Here is a 15,273-nt window from a genome sequence, read left to right as displayed (position 1 = left end):
ACCAAGCATGTTATTTGGGAAGACAATGTATAATTAAGGAAAGTAAATAGGAAACAACATGTTAGAAAGAAGAGACAGTAAGGTGTTATACCACAAAAGTATATTGCACAAAATACACTATACTAAGAAGAAAGAACAGAAGCTAAAGCAATGCAGTTCGTTCATTTCCCGAAAGTTAACTTAAAAACGTAATGTTTACATGTATATAAATAGATATCTCTGCCTATAAATAGAAATATATAGTATATTATTCTAAGTGTTACATTTGTTTGTTTCATGCGTTTTTGTTTTCTCTAATCGTTCTGTTCTGTTCTGTATCTCCACTTATTAACCGTTTACATACGTACATAGCGCAGCCTTTTTCGGCCACGTGGAAACTTTATTAATACTTTTTTTTTTCTTATTCGCTAAGAATGGGATCGACTGCGAAGGGTCCCCAATTGGGTTGCAACCTTCATTTTTTCGCGCTGCCAACAAGGACGTTTTCTTAGCGCTAAGAGTTGGTGTGAGTGATTCTTTATGGGTGTGGGATTACATTGCGATCGTACAGGGGGATGCAAAAGAGCGGTTTTCGTTGCTGCTTGAGACCGCGTGCTATCGACCACCGTGGTTTCGGTTTGACTATTTCTTCATAAAACACCATCAGGGAATGGCTTCCTTAACTCGTTATGGTTTTTGTTTGCTTTGCTGTCCGCTCATTTATCTATTTACAAGGGACACATTTGACAACATTGTTTCTACCGGGTTCAGCATTATATTGCGTACGCACGAGATGAAGAGTTTGGGCTGGTTATTGAGCGCTGTTGTACTTAAACTATTGTTGTCCTTAAAAATGGTTTCTCCCTTATGTCGGGGTGAACTATAGGCATCGCGGATTACATGACTACGATCTACTTATTTCGTTACATTCTAAAGCAGTTTAGCAATATGTTGTTGCGGCCCACCCCTTCCCGCAGTCCGTGTTCGTTTGTTTTCTTTTTCAATCTCCGCTCCGCTCTTGGTACTACTCTGTTTTGGCATGAAAATGATTGAGCAGATCACCAGCTTTATTCCCTCTGGGGAGCCGCCGCTTTTATATTCATAGACCACGAGGAAAACCACCGCTCCCAACGAAGCGAAAGGGTGTGATGTAACGCTTCACAGTGTTTAGGTTGAGCACAAACAAACAAAACTGTTGCTATATGTTTTTACGTCTAAGTATTTACAGTGCCAAAATTCTCTTTCGTGTGAACGGCTGTCTTCCTTTTTCCACCATGTTAAATCCCGCCATGCTTCCGCACCAAAAAAAAAACAAGGATTCGATCCTGGCAAGGCATTCTTCTGTATGTTGCAGTTAAAGGTAGAACTAGTCCTAAAAACAAGCTTGTAGAAAAACAATCGCTAATCAACATGCGCATAAAAGCCACATCACGCTGGCTGGTTGGGATGGAGCGTGTTATTTGGAGTAAATAGTTTTAGCTTCTCCGTCACATGCATGGAATGCTTCTAATGAATTGTCGTTGTTTCGTTTCAAACACCATCCTATAATTAATATTACTTAATTTCGCTTACTATCTACGGGAAAGGAAAAGTGATTTTTGTAGCTTCCGACCAGCGATTCCAAAGAAAAGATTCGGAAAATCTATGAAATGAACAAAAACATAACCTCAGCAAACGAGCAAAATGTATGTCAGCGTCCAAACCTCCTAGTTGCCGAGCTTCCAAATGAGTTCGGATAAGTGAGGCGAATATGAAGTCGTTTGGCTTATTTTATACCGTTTTTCAATTTAACGCTAACGAAAAGAAGCAGAAAATTACAATAAGCATATCAATCGCATGTGATGCTTTGGTGTGCGCGCTGACGCTTAATGTGTTTTGTTGAGAAAGGAAATCATGAACAAACTCGGCAGCTCGCTGTGACGTAAGGGGTACGGTTTTTGTATGATAAATTATATTCTTAGTTAAAAAGTAGGAATTTTAAGCTTACAAATATCAATAACCGTATAGTTTAGGTTCGCTCTAGAGTTATTGTAAACTATGCCGTGGCCAACTTTCAGCACCACACGTAATTATACTTCCAACGTAACAGAGAATACCGTAAAAGAAAATCGCGGGGAACTAGCACTTGCTCGCTCCTCCGTATCCAAGGATTTGCCAGGTACTGTCGCCCAGAAACGGTAAACGGAAAGCAAAACATTCTGAGCAAACACGTTGGAAATGTGATGGTCCTTTCCACTTTCTTTTACGCATGTTTGAACCGTGCTATATATATATGCCTATGGTTAGAAGGATAAATATGTAGACGTGCATAGTTTTCTTTAATGTATAAGAATACAGCACGAAATCGATTGTTTGATTGCTCGCGCACAAAATAATTCGCAACCGTTCCTTGGCTTGCCATTGAGGATCAAACTTATCCACTCGCTTCCCTTTCTTATGCTTCATGTCCCTATTTTAATCCGATCGTCATTCTCTCTGCCCTTTGGATGGGGAACGGCAGCAGGTTTAATCCTTCGTTTTCATACCAAACTAAAACCACGCAATGAAATCGAGACAAATTAACAAACTAAAAACGCCAGCTGACTGTCAAGTAAAAGGAAATTATCGCATCCTACCGTAAGTGACAAAGGATGTAAGATAAATTGTCTATAAGTTTAAACCAATCACGAATCTATCTCTTGCTCTCTCTTAGTCACTCTCTCTCTCTTTCTCTTTTCCACCTACAAACGTTTCGAGTGTCTCCCGAATCAGCCTTTCGTTGCTACAGCTTAATATTGCATACTTATATGCGCTAGAACTAGGTTCCAGGGTTTGCTAATACGCACGAACATTGAAATGCAATGAGCGAAACCCTTCCATCATCATCCTAGAGTCGGTTACACTAATAGGGTGTTTGTGTGTGTGTGTTTTTGAATGGTGAGGAAGGGTTTGATTAATAATAATTATAATGATGATAATAAATTCTAATATGCACTCGATGAAAGCTCCAGCGCGAAGGCGAAGAGCATACCGAGCTGATCAGTTCATACGGTATGTGATGATAAGCCTTGCTTTAATAATAGTAGCGCACGAACAAGTTGCTCACTATCGTCGGTCTATGTTACGCGCAGTGTAATAATAATAATAAACGCACTTTTCCGTCTCAAAGGAACACTGCACCAGTTCTTAACTGAATGGTTCGTTTAGAGGGTGCTCTCGTTCCTCCAACTGTCTTGGCCCAAAATTGTTTTCAAATGTCTCTACTGTAGGACTTCGCACGTGTGCTGCTAGGCTGTTCAATGCAATTTGCTTACACTCTATTACAAAAGGGTTATATAGCATCAAACGAGTTTAATGCTAGACTATTTATCTTTCAGCACATTTCAGGTTTTGGTGAATGGCCCGTTTCATTGAAGGGGAATTATTGTTTCGAATATGTGAATGCTTCGATTCCATCAGCTGCACCATTCAAACATATTTTAAATTGAACTTTCCTTAAAGAAATGTGTCTGTCGGAGATCTAAAACAAGATTCAAATGCCCCAGAAATTCTGACTTCCTGCAGCACATCGTTATCGGTAGCCAGTTGCGCGTTTGCCTATGTCTAAACACCTGTCGATCCGGTGCTCAATCCCACCAGTCGGCTTTTATAACTCCTCGCAATCCGCGAGCCCTTATCGTGCAGCTGATACGATCCGCAGGGGTTTTCATGTTTTGCCGGCATCATATGGTATGTACAATTCACTCACGCAATCTCTCATCATCTTTTGACTCTTTCGCAGCTACACATCATGCTGCGAGTTGCTTTTTCGTTTTTATGTTTATAAGGAATAAATCCTACTAGATTGGCCATGGGATATGCGTAACGGAAATGAAGATGATTTACTTGAACGCAGACGAAGGAATAAGCAAACTAACGGTAGTGTGTGTATTGGGTGCGAACAACAATTTATATATAATGAATCATAAGAGGAGTAAAGTAATGTAAGATACAATTCCATATATCTTGCTTCCCTGTAACACTTGGTTAAATTATCGCGGATTAAAGACAAAAGGAAGCAATCAAGCGAACTTCTCTGACCGCTTGTTATTCTAATGATCTATCCTATTGATGCGACGTTAGCGCGTCGTGGTTTAGAATCTGAAGTAAAGATATAAAATGTGCAATTGACAAGCTAAGTTCAGCAGCTTCATACTAGTGTGTCAAATGTTACCGCCTACCTCAAAACAGAAACGACCCATGGTGCAGGCGGAGGATTATAAATACCAAGAAGGGAAAAAACAAAAACAATTTGGGGGAAAGAAACATCGTGCGTACACGAAAGAAAAACCCCAATACTACAATGAAAATACTACGTTCACCGTACGTCCACGAGTCAAGTTTCGCACGGCACACATCGAAGGAACAGAGGTGGGGTGGGGGTGCCATTGGAGGGAGTATTGCCGGAAGGTTGCCAACTCTATCCGCACCACCAGCACCACCAGCACCACTTTTATTTCATGGTGGACCGCTTCATCGCACCCATCGACTGCGTCGCCTGGAAGCGGTGGTGCGCCAGCAGGCCGCCCGCGTTGCGGATCGGTTCGCTCAGCAGCTCGTCGTCGTGCTCGTCGTCATGGCCGTCGTCTTCGCCGTTTTCGTCGTCCTGACTGGTCTCATTGAGAGCGGCCGCGCTGACCGTATGCTGGTTGCCAAACTCCAGCGGTTCCAAAGTGAGCCGCGAAAGCAACAGCTGGCAGTACGTTTTGTAGCGCTTCAGCTGAAACCCGGTACCCAAAACGAACGAACGTTAGAATCGAGCCGCAACGACGCTTCTTCTCCAAAACCTTACCTCGTACTGCAAGTAGTAGTCTTTTTCCCTGTAATTTTGCAACGCTAGACCTTTCGACGGTGGTCCACTCTCCTTGTGCTCCTCAAGCATACGACACAGTTTGTCATACTGCAACTCATGGGATGCCAGTTGCTCGCGCTGCAAACAAAATTACATTGAGTCAATTGCATGGAAAAGGTTTTTACGAATAATGCTATAAATTCATCATTTGTAATCGTAAAAGTATTAAATTATGGTTTAGAGATGGCTTAATGTATTTGGTTACATTTTTCTAGAGCACATTTTTTAATTGATTTATATTTCACCTTATGAAAATGTAAAAGTTGAGGGGAATTAGAACGGGATCTTTTTCGCTTTACACCCCGGCTGGCTGATGGATTGGTTCATAAAAAAAAAACCAAAAACGCAAAAAAAGGATACATCACCTTGCACAAGAATACTTACCATCGAGAGTTTGGTCGAGCTGCAAGGCAGCAGCGGGCGCTGGAAGCGTTTCTGGCTGCCGACGGCACCTTCGAGTGGCGGAGAGGAGAACGCTGCGCAGACGAAGTTGATTGTATCGATCCAGGACTGCAGCTCCTTCGAGTCGCTCGTTTGGAACAGGAACTCGCTCTGGTCGGCGGTCTGCAGCCGGAAGACATGGTTCCGCTTGCTGTAGTCAGTGGCGCGGGTGGCGAGCGCATGATGGATGCGTATGCCGTTGTAAACGTTGTCGGATATCTGGTTCCGCTTGTACCCATGCTCGTCGTTGTGCAGGTACAGAACGAGATCGCGCAACGTGCAGTAAAACATCTTCCACGAGCGTCGTCCGAAGGGAGCTAAAGAAGGTTGCGCGTTGTTACAAAAAAAAAGCAAAAAATGCAGTGTTACAAAATGAAGGTTCGCATCGACGGAGCGGTCAGCACTTACTTCTCTTGTGGTTTGTTTCGTAGCAGCTCTTGCGCACTACGTAACCCTTCTTGAACTCGACGGCCGCGATAGTCCGAGGCGCTTCAAGGAACGGATTGGGGCCCACGGGTGGCCCCTGCAGGCTACCACCATGTTCGCCAGCGTTGCTTCCATCGTAACACTCGCCGCTATTGTCGGACGAACGCTTACTATCGTCATCACTGCAGAGGAATGAGGGAAAAACATGAGTAATTGCAGGCGGATTATATTGAGCGAGCCCTTCAAACGGGGAGATACATACATAGCCGGTTCTAGGCGGTGATCTTTGATCGAGCTGTAGAGATGCTTCAACAAGTCTTTCGGAAAATTTTCCCCATCATTACCTTCCTTCAGACGCTCGCTGAACGCGGAGAACGTGCGATGAAATTGGACCTCGCCGTGAGTGTCACTATTCAAAATAAGCAAGGCGCTGACTAGGTAATGTGTCGCCCCTTGAGGAAAAAAAAAATTCATGATAAACAATTGCATTAGCAACCGTGAGACCCTTCCGTGACCACCAAGTTCCCTTTTTTTTATGTTCTTAGTTACACAGGAACTTCTCAAATACATGGCGTAGCACTTACCTACAGATTTGAAGACACCCGGGTTGTTATCCAGGTAACGCTTGGAAAAATGGTACATAACCCGCTCGCGCTCTTGAGTTTCTCCGAACAGTGGAACCTCCTTCACAAAAGCCCGCAGTGCAACGTCCAGCGTCGTATTGGTGAAGTTGTAGTACTTCAAGTACTCATCACCCAGTACTCGGCTGAACTCGTTGCTAAAAATAAAAAAGGAGAATAGACACAAAACAAACATCTCATTAAAACGGCCCCGCATGAAGTTGCAGTGTTTGTTTTTGGTTTACTTTTTGCTAAGGTGACGGCAGATGTCTTTTTTACTGAAACCTTCCAGGTAGAACAAACGCCTAGCGAGGCGTTCGACCGACGGACGGTCAATTGCTTTCGGCGAATAGTGAAATGAGTGCAGTGATTCGACATCGCTGCCATCGTCCGAAATGGGCGGGGAGGAATCGCGCGACACCTGGTTTTGCGGAGGGTGTTGCTGCTGCTGCGGGTGCTGCGATTGCTGCTGCTGCTGTTGTTGCAGCTCTGCTGCCACGTCGTCCATCTCCTGCTGGCCGTCCGTCCGCGACTCGTCCGCCTTCACTTCGATGACAAGCTTGTGCTCTGACTCAGGCTCCCCAGCCCCCGCGAGGGGCAGGTCGAAGCGGTGTGTCGACTCGGATACGAGAATCGTCGAGTCGGAGTCGCTGTGGTCACTTATTGCCATCGCCATCAGATCCTTCGAGCTGAACAAATCGTGCTCGTCCTGGTAGTCCGGGCTGGACAGGTTCGACACTGCCTCCGATACGCTGTGGTCCCCGCCGGACGCACTCTGCAGCGCACCACCGCCACCGGCTCCAACCGAATACGGGTGTGGAGTCCCACCATGGCCCGGATTATGCTGCTGCTGCTGCAGCTGATGGTGACAATGCTGTTGATGGTTTACGTTCGCAACGGCCCCGGCGTCCGCATTGTTGCTTCCGTTGGTAACCGTCGCGCTGCTTCCAACCTTGCTCCCGCCGATGTGCCCTACATGGGAATGTTCGCGCGATCCGCCCGACGAGGACATCACCGAGCTGGACACGGATGTTGGAGAGGCGGGACTTTCGCTAGCGGAGCGCTGCGGCGACGAGCTGACCGAGCTCGACAGGGACAACTGGTTGGGTCCGACCCCACCGCCCGATGCATGCCCGGCAGTGGCGTGCGTCTTTTGCGCCGGCGGCATGTTGTAAGTCCACAGAAATCGTTCTCGCTCGGACATCTGCAATAACAAAAGGATCGTACGGTCAATAAAACTTTGATTTTGCAAAAGCTCAATTTACGTGAAACCCAAGTTTGAAAGTGAAATAGTATTATCGAAGTGCACAAAAACTGTAGAACCTAAAGGAACTTACTTTCAAACGAGGCACTGCGTACAATGGAAGCTCGAGGTAAAAAGTTTATAAACCCTTTGTTAAACTGATAATCAATAGAAATTTCAAACGTAAATGGAAATGGAAATAAAAGTAAAACCACACTTGATATGCACTGTAATCTTTTTTTGGATTTGTAGCAAACTAGATTACCAAGGTTTAATTTTAAAGACTTTTTTGCTTATATATATATATTTTTTATATTATATTAAAGCTTGTAGTTTGAATGAGTTACGATGGGACACTTGAAAAATAGAAATTTGATAGATTGTCGTCATATAGACCTTTTCGGAAGAACACAACAACGTTCAAGCAACAGCGTCAAACAACAATTCCTATTTTTATCTGACGTTCGTGTGATTTTGTGAACGATCTACCATTTCAATTGAGAAAATATGTTGGTTCATAACAAAAAAAGAAAAAAGTGCATTTTATCGTATAAAAAGCGAGAAATTACTGTAAACGCGCCATCATATTATTTCACTCTAAAAATTTATGAAAGTTTATGAAAGCAGTTTAGTATTAGTTTGGAAAGTGCGTCTTGTCGATTGACCACATAAATTGAGATTTTCACTAGTATTGGTACGGTTACAAATTTAATGATATGATTACTGTTATTTAAAAAAATGCTATTAACGTATCATAATACTACATCAGTTCGCCATAAAAATCACATTAACATCGAATTGCTTGTAGGCCTCGAGCTGTTTCAAACTGCATCTCCGGTGTAAAAACGTCTCGTCAGGATTCCTCAAAGATCATTCCGAACCTAAGACCTATAATCATTCGCCTTACCAAATAATAATAAGGTTCGATAGGATTTCCTAAAGATTCTCTATGGTATTTAGGTTAAGATTTCGTGCCAACCGCTCCGTCAAATCTAATATCAAACAAGCAAAGCACTTGCTGTACATTTTTAAAGTAATTATCACGTTTAATTGAAATACATTTTGTTGTGTTTATAGGCATTGCGTAACAACAGGACTTATTTCATTAAAAAATTATCACCGTACCAATACTTGTGAAACTCTCCAATTAATGTGGTCAAACTGGCAAGGAATTGAAAAAAAACAATACAGAACTGCTTCCAAGTACAGTACATGTAAAATTCAAAGAAATGTTGGTATAGTGTAGTTGCCACTTACCGGTTGCTCCTGTGAGTCGTTACGAGTATCAAGCAGCGTATTCAACGAGCTATACACATCTTCATCGATGTCAATCGCCACGCTCGCACTATTACTACCGTCACGGTGGCTCTGCTGCAGATGATCCTCCGAGCGGCTGGTACGAAAGCCGGCCGCGTCGCACTTCCGCACGGGCGGACCACCGCCCAGCGACCCAGAGCTCATGTTAGTGTTGGCCGTTAGTTCACCGCTGCTGGCATTGCTGCCCATGCCCGCGTTGGCCGACGAATCTTCCAGCGTAGTGCCGCTGGATGGCGCCCCTCGGCCGGTGTTGCCGTAGTGGAATTGGCCGGAGTGCGGGTGATGATCGCCTCCCTCGACGCCATCCGGGCTCGTCGGCAGCGAGATGATGCCGGATCGTTCATCATTCAACCCACCACCGTCGCCGGCAGCAGCCGTGTAAGCGGTCGGTGAGGTTGGCACTGAGTAGCTCTGGTCAGTTGGATCTTCCTTGCGGGAGCCGGCCAATATCGGCTCCTGCTGCGCGCTATCACAGTTGTCTTTAATTTGGTTTTTCGCGCTTGCTGCGTCATTATTGGCACCGGCCGTGCTTTGGGCCTCCCGCTGCTCCTCCGGCACTGCATGGAATGGCACGGCGTTCGATTTGTCGGGAAATCCGCACCCACTTGCCTTATCGTAGGTCGAATTTTGCTCGTTGTTGAGCTTTGGCACGCGCGGTGCGACATCCGGCGACTGGGCGCTCGCGTTGGCATTGTCATCGGGCAGGTAACTGCTGCTGATGTCTTGCGAGTTGCTGGTAGAGGAAGAGAGCGTGTTGTATTGGACCAGCGAAGGTTTCCGCAGACTGTCTTCGCTGGCAGGCTGTATGAGAAACGAAAGAAAAACGAATAATAAATAAGCCTATGCACCATAGATACGGTTAGATGCTTGGGATGAACCGATACGTACCTCCTTAACCAAGCGCTGCTCCTCACGTGTCTGCAGAAACTGTGACTTCCCGGTGATTACGTAGCGCGATATTTTCACATCAGTCTTTGCCATCGGTATCTGTGAGGTGCGCGGCGCCTTGCGGGCCCGCGACGGTGACTGGGGGGCACTCCACGAGTTGCTCTGGTTGATTTGCACCGGAATGCGCGACTTTCGAACACCTGATTCCGATTGACATTCGCGATTCGTGTATCCTTTGGGACTGGGTGGACTGAACGGAGGCTGGTTCGAGTTTTTTGGCTGTGCTAGCTGCGAGGTGGAAACAGTTTTCTGCTGGTGACCGGGCGATCCAAGAGCGCCCGTTTTCAACTGCTTGACCTTGCCCGACTCATTCTGATCGTCGTGATTGTTGTAAAGGTATGCGAACTGTTCCCGCACATAGTTCTTAATCCACGGGTCTGGAAGTGAGTACGATAAAACGATTTAAGAAGATTGAAAACGAGAGCTTCATTCCTTCACATCTAGTTGCTGGCCGAAACTTACCTCGTTTTAATTTCAGCTGGATCGGAAAAGGAACACGTGCTAGGAGCTTAACAACTAAAACATAAAGTGAGGTAGGAAAAGGCACAAACATGCCATTACAAAAATATTAGTACATTTACCTAGCAAATGAATATCACCACATTTATCTACACGCCGACACCTACCATTATGGAAGGACATCTTCTGGACATCAACGCCGTTAACGGTTACTAAGACGTCACCAACTTCCACCTAAAATAGTATCAAAACAGAAAACAAATGTTACTCGAAGCATTGGTTAAATGTTAATCTAGTTCTCGGCATTCTTTTCTTCAAAAAAAAATCTTGTTTCTTATTTTAATTGTAATTTTTGATCTTATTTTAATTATGGTTTAAAAGTTTTTTCGAAATGATTTTACATCTATGTAACGAAAAAAATTATCATGTGCTTTAAACTTTACTTAATGGACGTTATCTCAAATTGGCACAGTTGTCATAAGTGTTCATTCATTATCCTGCTTCAAGTATAAGAAAGTGGTTTGTAATCGCAAAATAACAATAACTATAACATTGGTAAACCATCTAACAAAGAAAGAGTAATTGTGTATTTCCTTTAATGAAGAATGTTTTCTAAAATGTGTGCCATCCCTATCACCATCAACCATCAAACAAAAAAGAAAAGAAAACAAACAGAACATCCTAAAAGAGTGCTTAAGGTTCTCCCCAATAGTTAGGCATTTTATTGGGGAGAACCTTAAGCAATCATTTCAACCGTGTACACAACAGAATGATAGAAATGGAAGAACGTTTTACCAAACAAATGACACTCCATTACAACATGACGTACACATTAAAAAAAATTAGCGTTTGCTTGTATAGAGCGCATCTTACCTTTCCTCTGGCCGGTGTCGACACTGATGTTACGACGTGCTCCAATAGACTAGTCCACTGTACCGCAAAGCCCCACGTTTCCCTTTTATCGTCCTTGTTGAACAGCTCCACTTCAACCTCTTCCGGCGGCTGCCTCTTTTGTGTCGGTAGCTCGCGATCGGGGGAGTTCTCCCGGATCATACTATACACATGTTGTTTAATGTTGTCATCTAAAAACAAGGAAAACCAGTTATATTGAATGGTTCGACAGTTGGACCGACGAGCGCTTAGACAATGCGTACCTTTTTTAAGGATCATCGTGATGGTATCGGAGGCCATTCGGATGCGTTTCAAAACTGGAAAAAAGGAACGTGATTAATATTAGCTTGGGAAAGGCGTAGTAACGTAATGAAAAACAAAAGGATGAATCATAGCTTTAATCTATTACGTACCATCTTTCATCGTTAAACCGCGCACATCCACGGAATTGATTTCCAATAGGAGGTCGCCTACTTCGATCTAAAATGAAGTAGAAGTCAAAAGGCATGGTTTTAGACCGTTTGTAATATCGCGATTGAAGCACTTGTACATATGTAGTGGACAAGCTGTGCCCGGCCCAGCGCAGTCGCTTTCAAATAAAACCGTTGGCAAAATACGCCAAAGAGATGATCGTGCGAAACAAACAGACCGGTGTTTGATGATAAAAATCACATGCCTGAGGGACAGGAGCCCTAAAGTTTGCTTGCCACGTAACCATCCCTCGCACCTACCTCGAAGCACATATCCGCCGGTGTGTTTTTGGCGATTTTGTACACCACATGCTCGCCGGAGTCTAGTTGCCTCAGAATAAAACCGTAGTTTGTCACCTCTTTGCTCCGGAAGAGCACCGCCGTCACTGTAACCGCCATACTCGCCGAAATGGCCGCTCTGACATCGATTGTTGAATTCACCCCTGCAAAGAAACGAGCAAAAGGCAGGGTCAGTATGGGCAGATTGCTCCTGTGCCAACGCGGATAAATTAGTGCAGCGCTGTGTGCACGCACAACGGCAGGGGGGCAAAAGACCATTGCATCGCACCACCGACGACACAGCCGATAAGGCGTGCTTCTGCTTTTCTGCGAATGGCAATGCACCATACCAAGTAGGCCTGCTCATAAAATTTCTACACTGCGCTGCTTATGAGCCTCCTGCTTGCTGCTGTGGGATGCGACCGGAGTTGGCGCTGACATTTGATATGATGTAGTGTGAGTGTATTTTTTCGCTTCCGAGCCCACTCGCTGGAAAGCACAATTGGTTGGTCGTTTGATTGATGATTTCGGTTAGCCGAGAATGGATTTACCGTTTTCGGAACGTATTTCGGTTGCACTGCGTTGTTATTTTTTCGGAAGGATTCAACTATTCTGGAAATCGGCAAACACTTACTTACCGCTATCGATGGTTGCTGCGATTGGCTGGCGTTGTCGCTGTCGTCGTCGGCCTGTAAACGATAGGCGTGCTATAGAGAGCTATGGAAATGGTAAAGTAATGGCCAGGAAAACCGGCCGAGAACGCTTTTGCGGCAACCGGCTGACGAAAACTCTAAAACCGAACTACGACGATGGAAACCACGGCACGTTTGCTTACCCAATTCTGAAACAGCACCGTTAGGCAATGGCTGCTACCACAATTATAACCGAACACGGCCTGCCTCAACTGCACAACTCAACTTTCTCTACTCTACTGTCTACTTGTGCGTTCGAATACTCGCAACATCAAACGCCCGTTGCACGAACGCCTCTCCCTCTCTCACTCACCAAACTAGATGTTTATCTCGCTTCGTCTGACGGTAAAGTGCTGATTTGCGGAGCGTACTCGCACAGGATCTATCTCACTTTACAACGCACTAACGCACCAACACAACTCCAACTGAGAGAAACCGAAAGTCGGAGAATCTCATGTCATGTCGAGCCAATGCCCTTTGAACCGTTGATACCGTCGAGTTGGAAACTGCAGTTCCAGGAGTAATCTCGTTGTTTGACAAATTATTTTGTAGAAAAAAATGAACAACTAGCCAAAAAAACAATTTTCCACACCTAATTAAAATTTCAATTATCTCTTTCCACCATGCTCTGTCGTTGTGTTCCTTGTATTCGATCAAATTCTTCCTATTGCCGTTTTTACATCCAAGGGATACGAACGAATTATCAACGTATTTATTGAAAGTTTGCCTCTAGAGGGCGCCACTGTATTCAAGAGCAATATGACCGTGGAAAGAAATGTATGTGTTTTTATTTTGTTATTATTGCTACAATATTTCATTTGTTGCCCCCTTTTTCACATTAGTACAAATGTTCCAACATGCTACCGGAAACGTTCAACCGAACATGCATGCATTCGTAACGGCGAATAAAAACATGCCCTGCGCAGGAACGGGCGTACGATGGCAGGACAACATTTGCTCACCGTAAACGCACAGTAGAGCGAGATGGAAGTAGTAAGATGGCCGCCTCTGGAGCGAACCTTTTCCCGCTGCCGGGACAAGTGCATGCTATAGTGCGCTGCTGCTTCTGCACGCGGTACTGCTGGGAATGGTTGCGTAGAGCGTGTGGTGACTGTCAAATATAGCGCACACACTGCGCGGAGAGTGAGAGCTCTCGAAGGGTCAACAGTTTTTTTAGGGTGTTGTTTTTTACCTATCCAGCCTTTAAGCGAAGAAGCGAAATAACAGAAACTAAGAAAAAGTATAGTCAAAATGGTGTATCCACCGACGTAGTGACCAGCAGCAGCAGCAGCAGCAACAGCAGCAGCAGCAGCAGCAACACCAGCAACACCAGCAGCAACAACAACAGCAGCACCAACAGCGGCAGTGAAGGTTGGAGTGGAAAAGTGTAGCGAGGAGAGCAAAAACAGCAGCATCAGCAGCAGCCGCAGCAACAGCAGCAGCAGCAGCAGCAGCAGCAGCAGCAGCAGCAGCAGCAGCACCTAAAAAGGCAAAAAATCACAATCGGTCGGCTCGTGCAATTTTCTTGTCGGAAATCTTGGTAAGCGATAATAAAACGGACCTAGTTCAACACATGATGCGTCACGACGGGTGAAGCAGTGAGTAGGGAGGAGGGGGAAAGACGGCGGAGACCAAGGAGTTCGAAATTAAACCATACGTCTCAAAAGAAGTGATGAACCCAAAATCCCAGGAGTAAAGGCAACAGCATCGTGTCGTATCTGCCGCAGGGTAGATAATTCTCCCCAGGGAGGAAACGTACATTCTTCAAAAGTGTACCAAAATCCGTGCACCCCGCCCCTACCCTCTTCCTTCGCAGTGTGATCGGGAAGGAGAGGCAGGCAGTGAAGTGTGTTCTGGTGCGTGTGTGTGATACGGTTTTCTTGGACCGATTTCGTTATTCTTGTGGGCTGCACTATGGTCAAATGGTTAGACCAGTGAACCAAGGGACGGTGGAGGTGGTGGTGGTGGGGGTTGGGGGTGAATTCGTAAACGTATCCGTCCGTCAGCCCGACGCCAACAGTCAACCGAATCTCAAGGCGACCTGCGTGAGACATACAAAACATGCCTCGCTCTCCACCAGTCAACGTCCGCCGCCGTATCCCCGTGTGTGTGCAAACCACGATGGACTCAAGCATGAGGCAACATTTGGAGTGAATTTTTTGGCGATCGTACGCGAAAGCGGACCATCGCGAGTGAAGCTGGCCGGAATAGATCCCATCGTTGTTTCTTTATGTATTCTACATTCATTGCCTAGTAGCAATAGCTGCGTGTGAGCCGCATTTTACCGAAATCGGAAAACAAACGCCTGCCATTATCATTCATAGGTAGGATCGAACAGGAACCATCGCTGTTCCTGTCATCGGCCAATGACATGCAGCAGGGAGCAACGGCCCGTCATTGAAGTTCTCCAGGGACGACCGTGACTACCTTCCCTCTCCCCCTCCAAACCCCACCGCGCTCAAAAATGTTCTGCCACCGGCGGTCATCAACACTTTTCTCCGCTCCAAGCGGAGCGCGCAGGCTCAATAATTGTCGCGAACGTACAATTTGTACCCCTTCCTCTTCGGCAATCAATCCCACTCTACCGGTTTGATTCGTTCGATTGTTGTTGTGTTTTTCGATGGTTGGCATGGCGGAC

General features: G+C 45.4%; 2 protein-coding genes across 2 annotated transcripts; both read right to left on the bottom strand.

Moving 5' to 3' along the window:
- Positions 1-4,423: 4,423 nt before the first annotated feature.
- LOC131291406 (PH and SEC7 domain-containing protein-like) lies at positions 4,424-10,533 on the bottom strand. The gene is given in 12 exon segments (XM_058320614.1): positions 4,424-4,717; positions 4,790-4,927; positions 5,234-5,607; positions 5,675-5,898; positions 5,979-6,168; positions 6,301-6,494; positions 6,582-7,210; positions 7,313-7,540; positions 8,837-9,697; positions 9,785-10,221; positions 10,307-10,360; positions 10,471-10,533. Coding segments are annotated over 12 exon segments (3,612 nt in total). The 5' UTR covers positions 10,487-10,533; the 3' UTR covers positions 4,424-4,450.
- A 167-nt stretch (positions 10,534-10,700) lies between these two features.
- Positions 10,701-12,866, bottom strand: LOC131290703 (PH and SEC7 domain-containing protein-like). The gene is made up of 7 exons (XM_058319868.1): positions 12,779-12,866; positions 12,582-12,632; positions 11,926-12,107; positions 11,608-11,674; positions 11,458-11,511; positions 11,177-11,385; positions 10,701-10,706 (listed from the first exon to the last, which is right to left on the bottom strand). The coding sequence occupies exons 3-7, from the start codon at positions 12,061-12,063 to the stop codon at positions 10,701-10,703; spliced, it is 474 nt and encodes a 157-aa protein (XP_058175851.1). The 5' UTR covers positions 12,064-12,107; positions 12,582-12,632; positions 12,779-12,866.
- Between the last annotated feature and the right edge of the window lie 2,407 nt (positions 12,867-15,273).

Source organism: Anopheles ziemanni, chromosome X (genome assembly GCF_943734765.1).
Source record: "Anopheles ziemanni chromosome X, idAnoZiCoDA_A2_x.2, whole genome shotgun sequence".
Taxonomy (NCBI): domain Eukaryota; kingdom Metazoa; phylum Arthropoda; class Insecta; order Diptera; family Culicidae; genus Anopheles; species Anopheles ziemanni.
The sequence above is the reverse complement of the archived record's forward strand: the minus strand, read 5'-3'. Positions and strand labels throughout refer to the sequence as shown.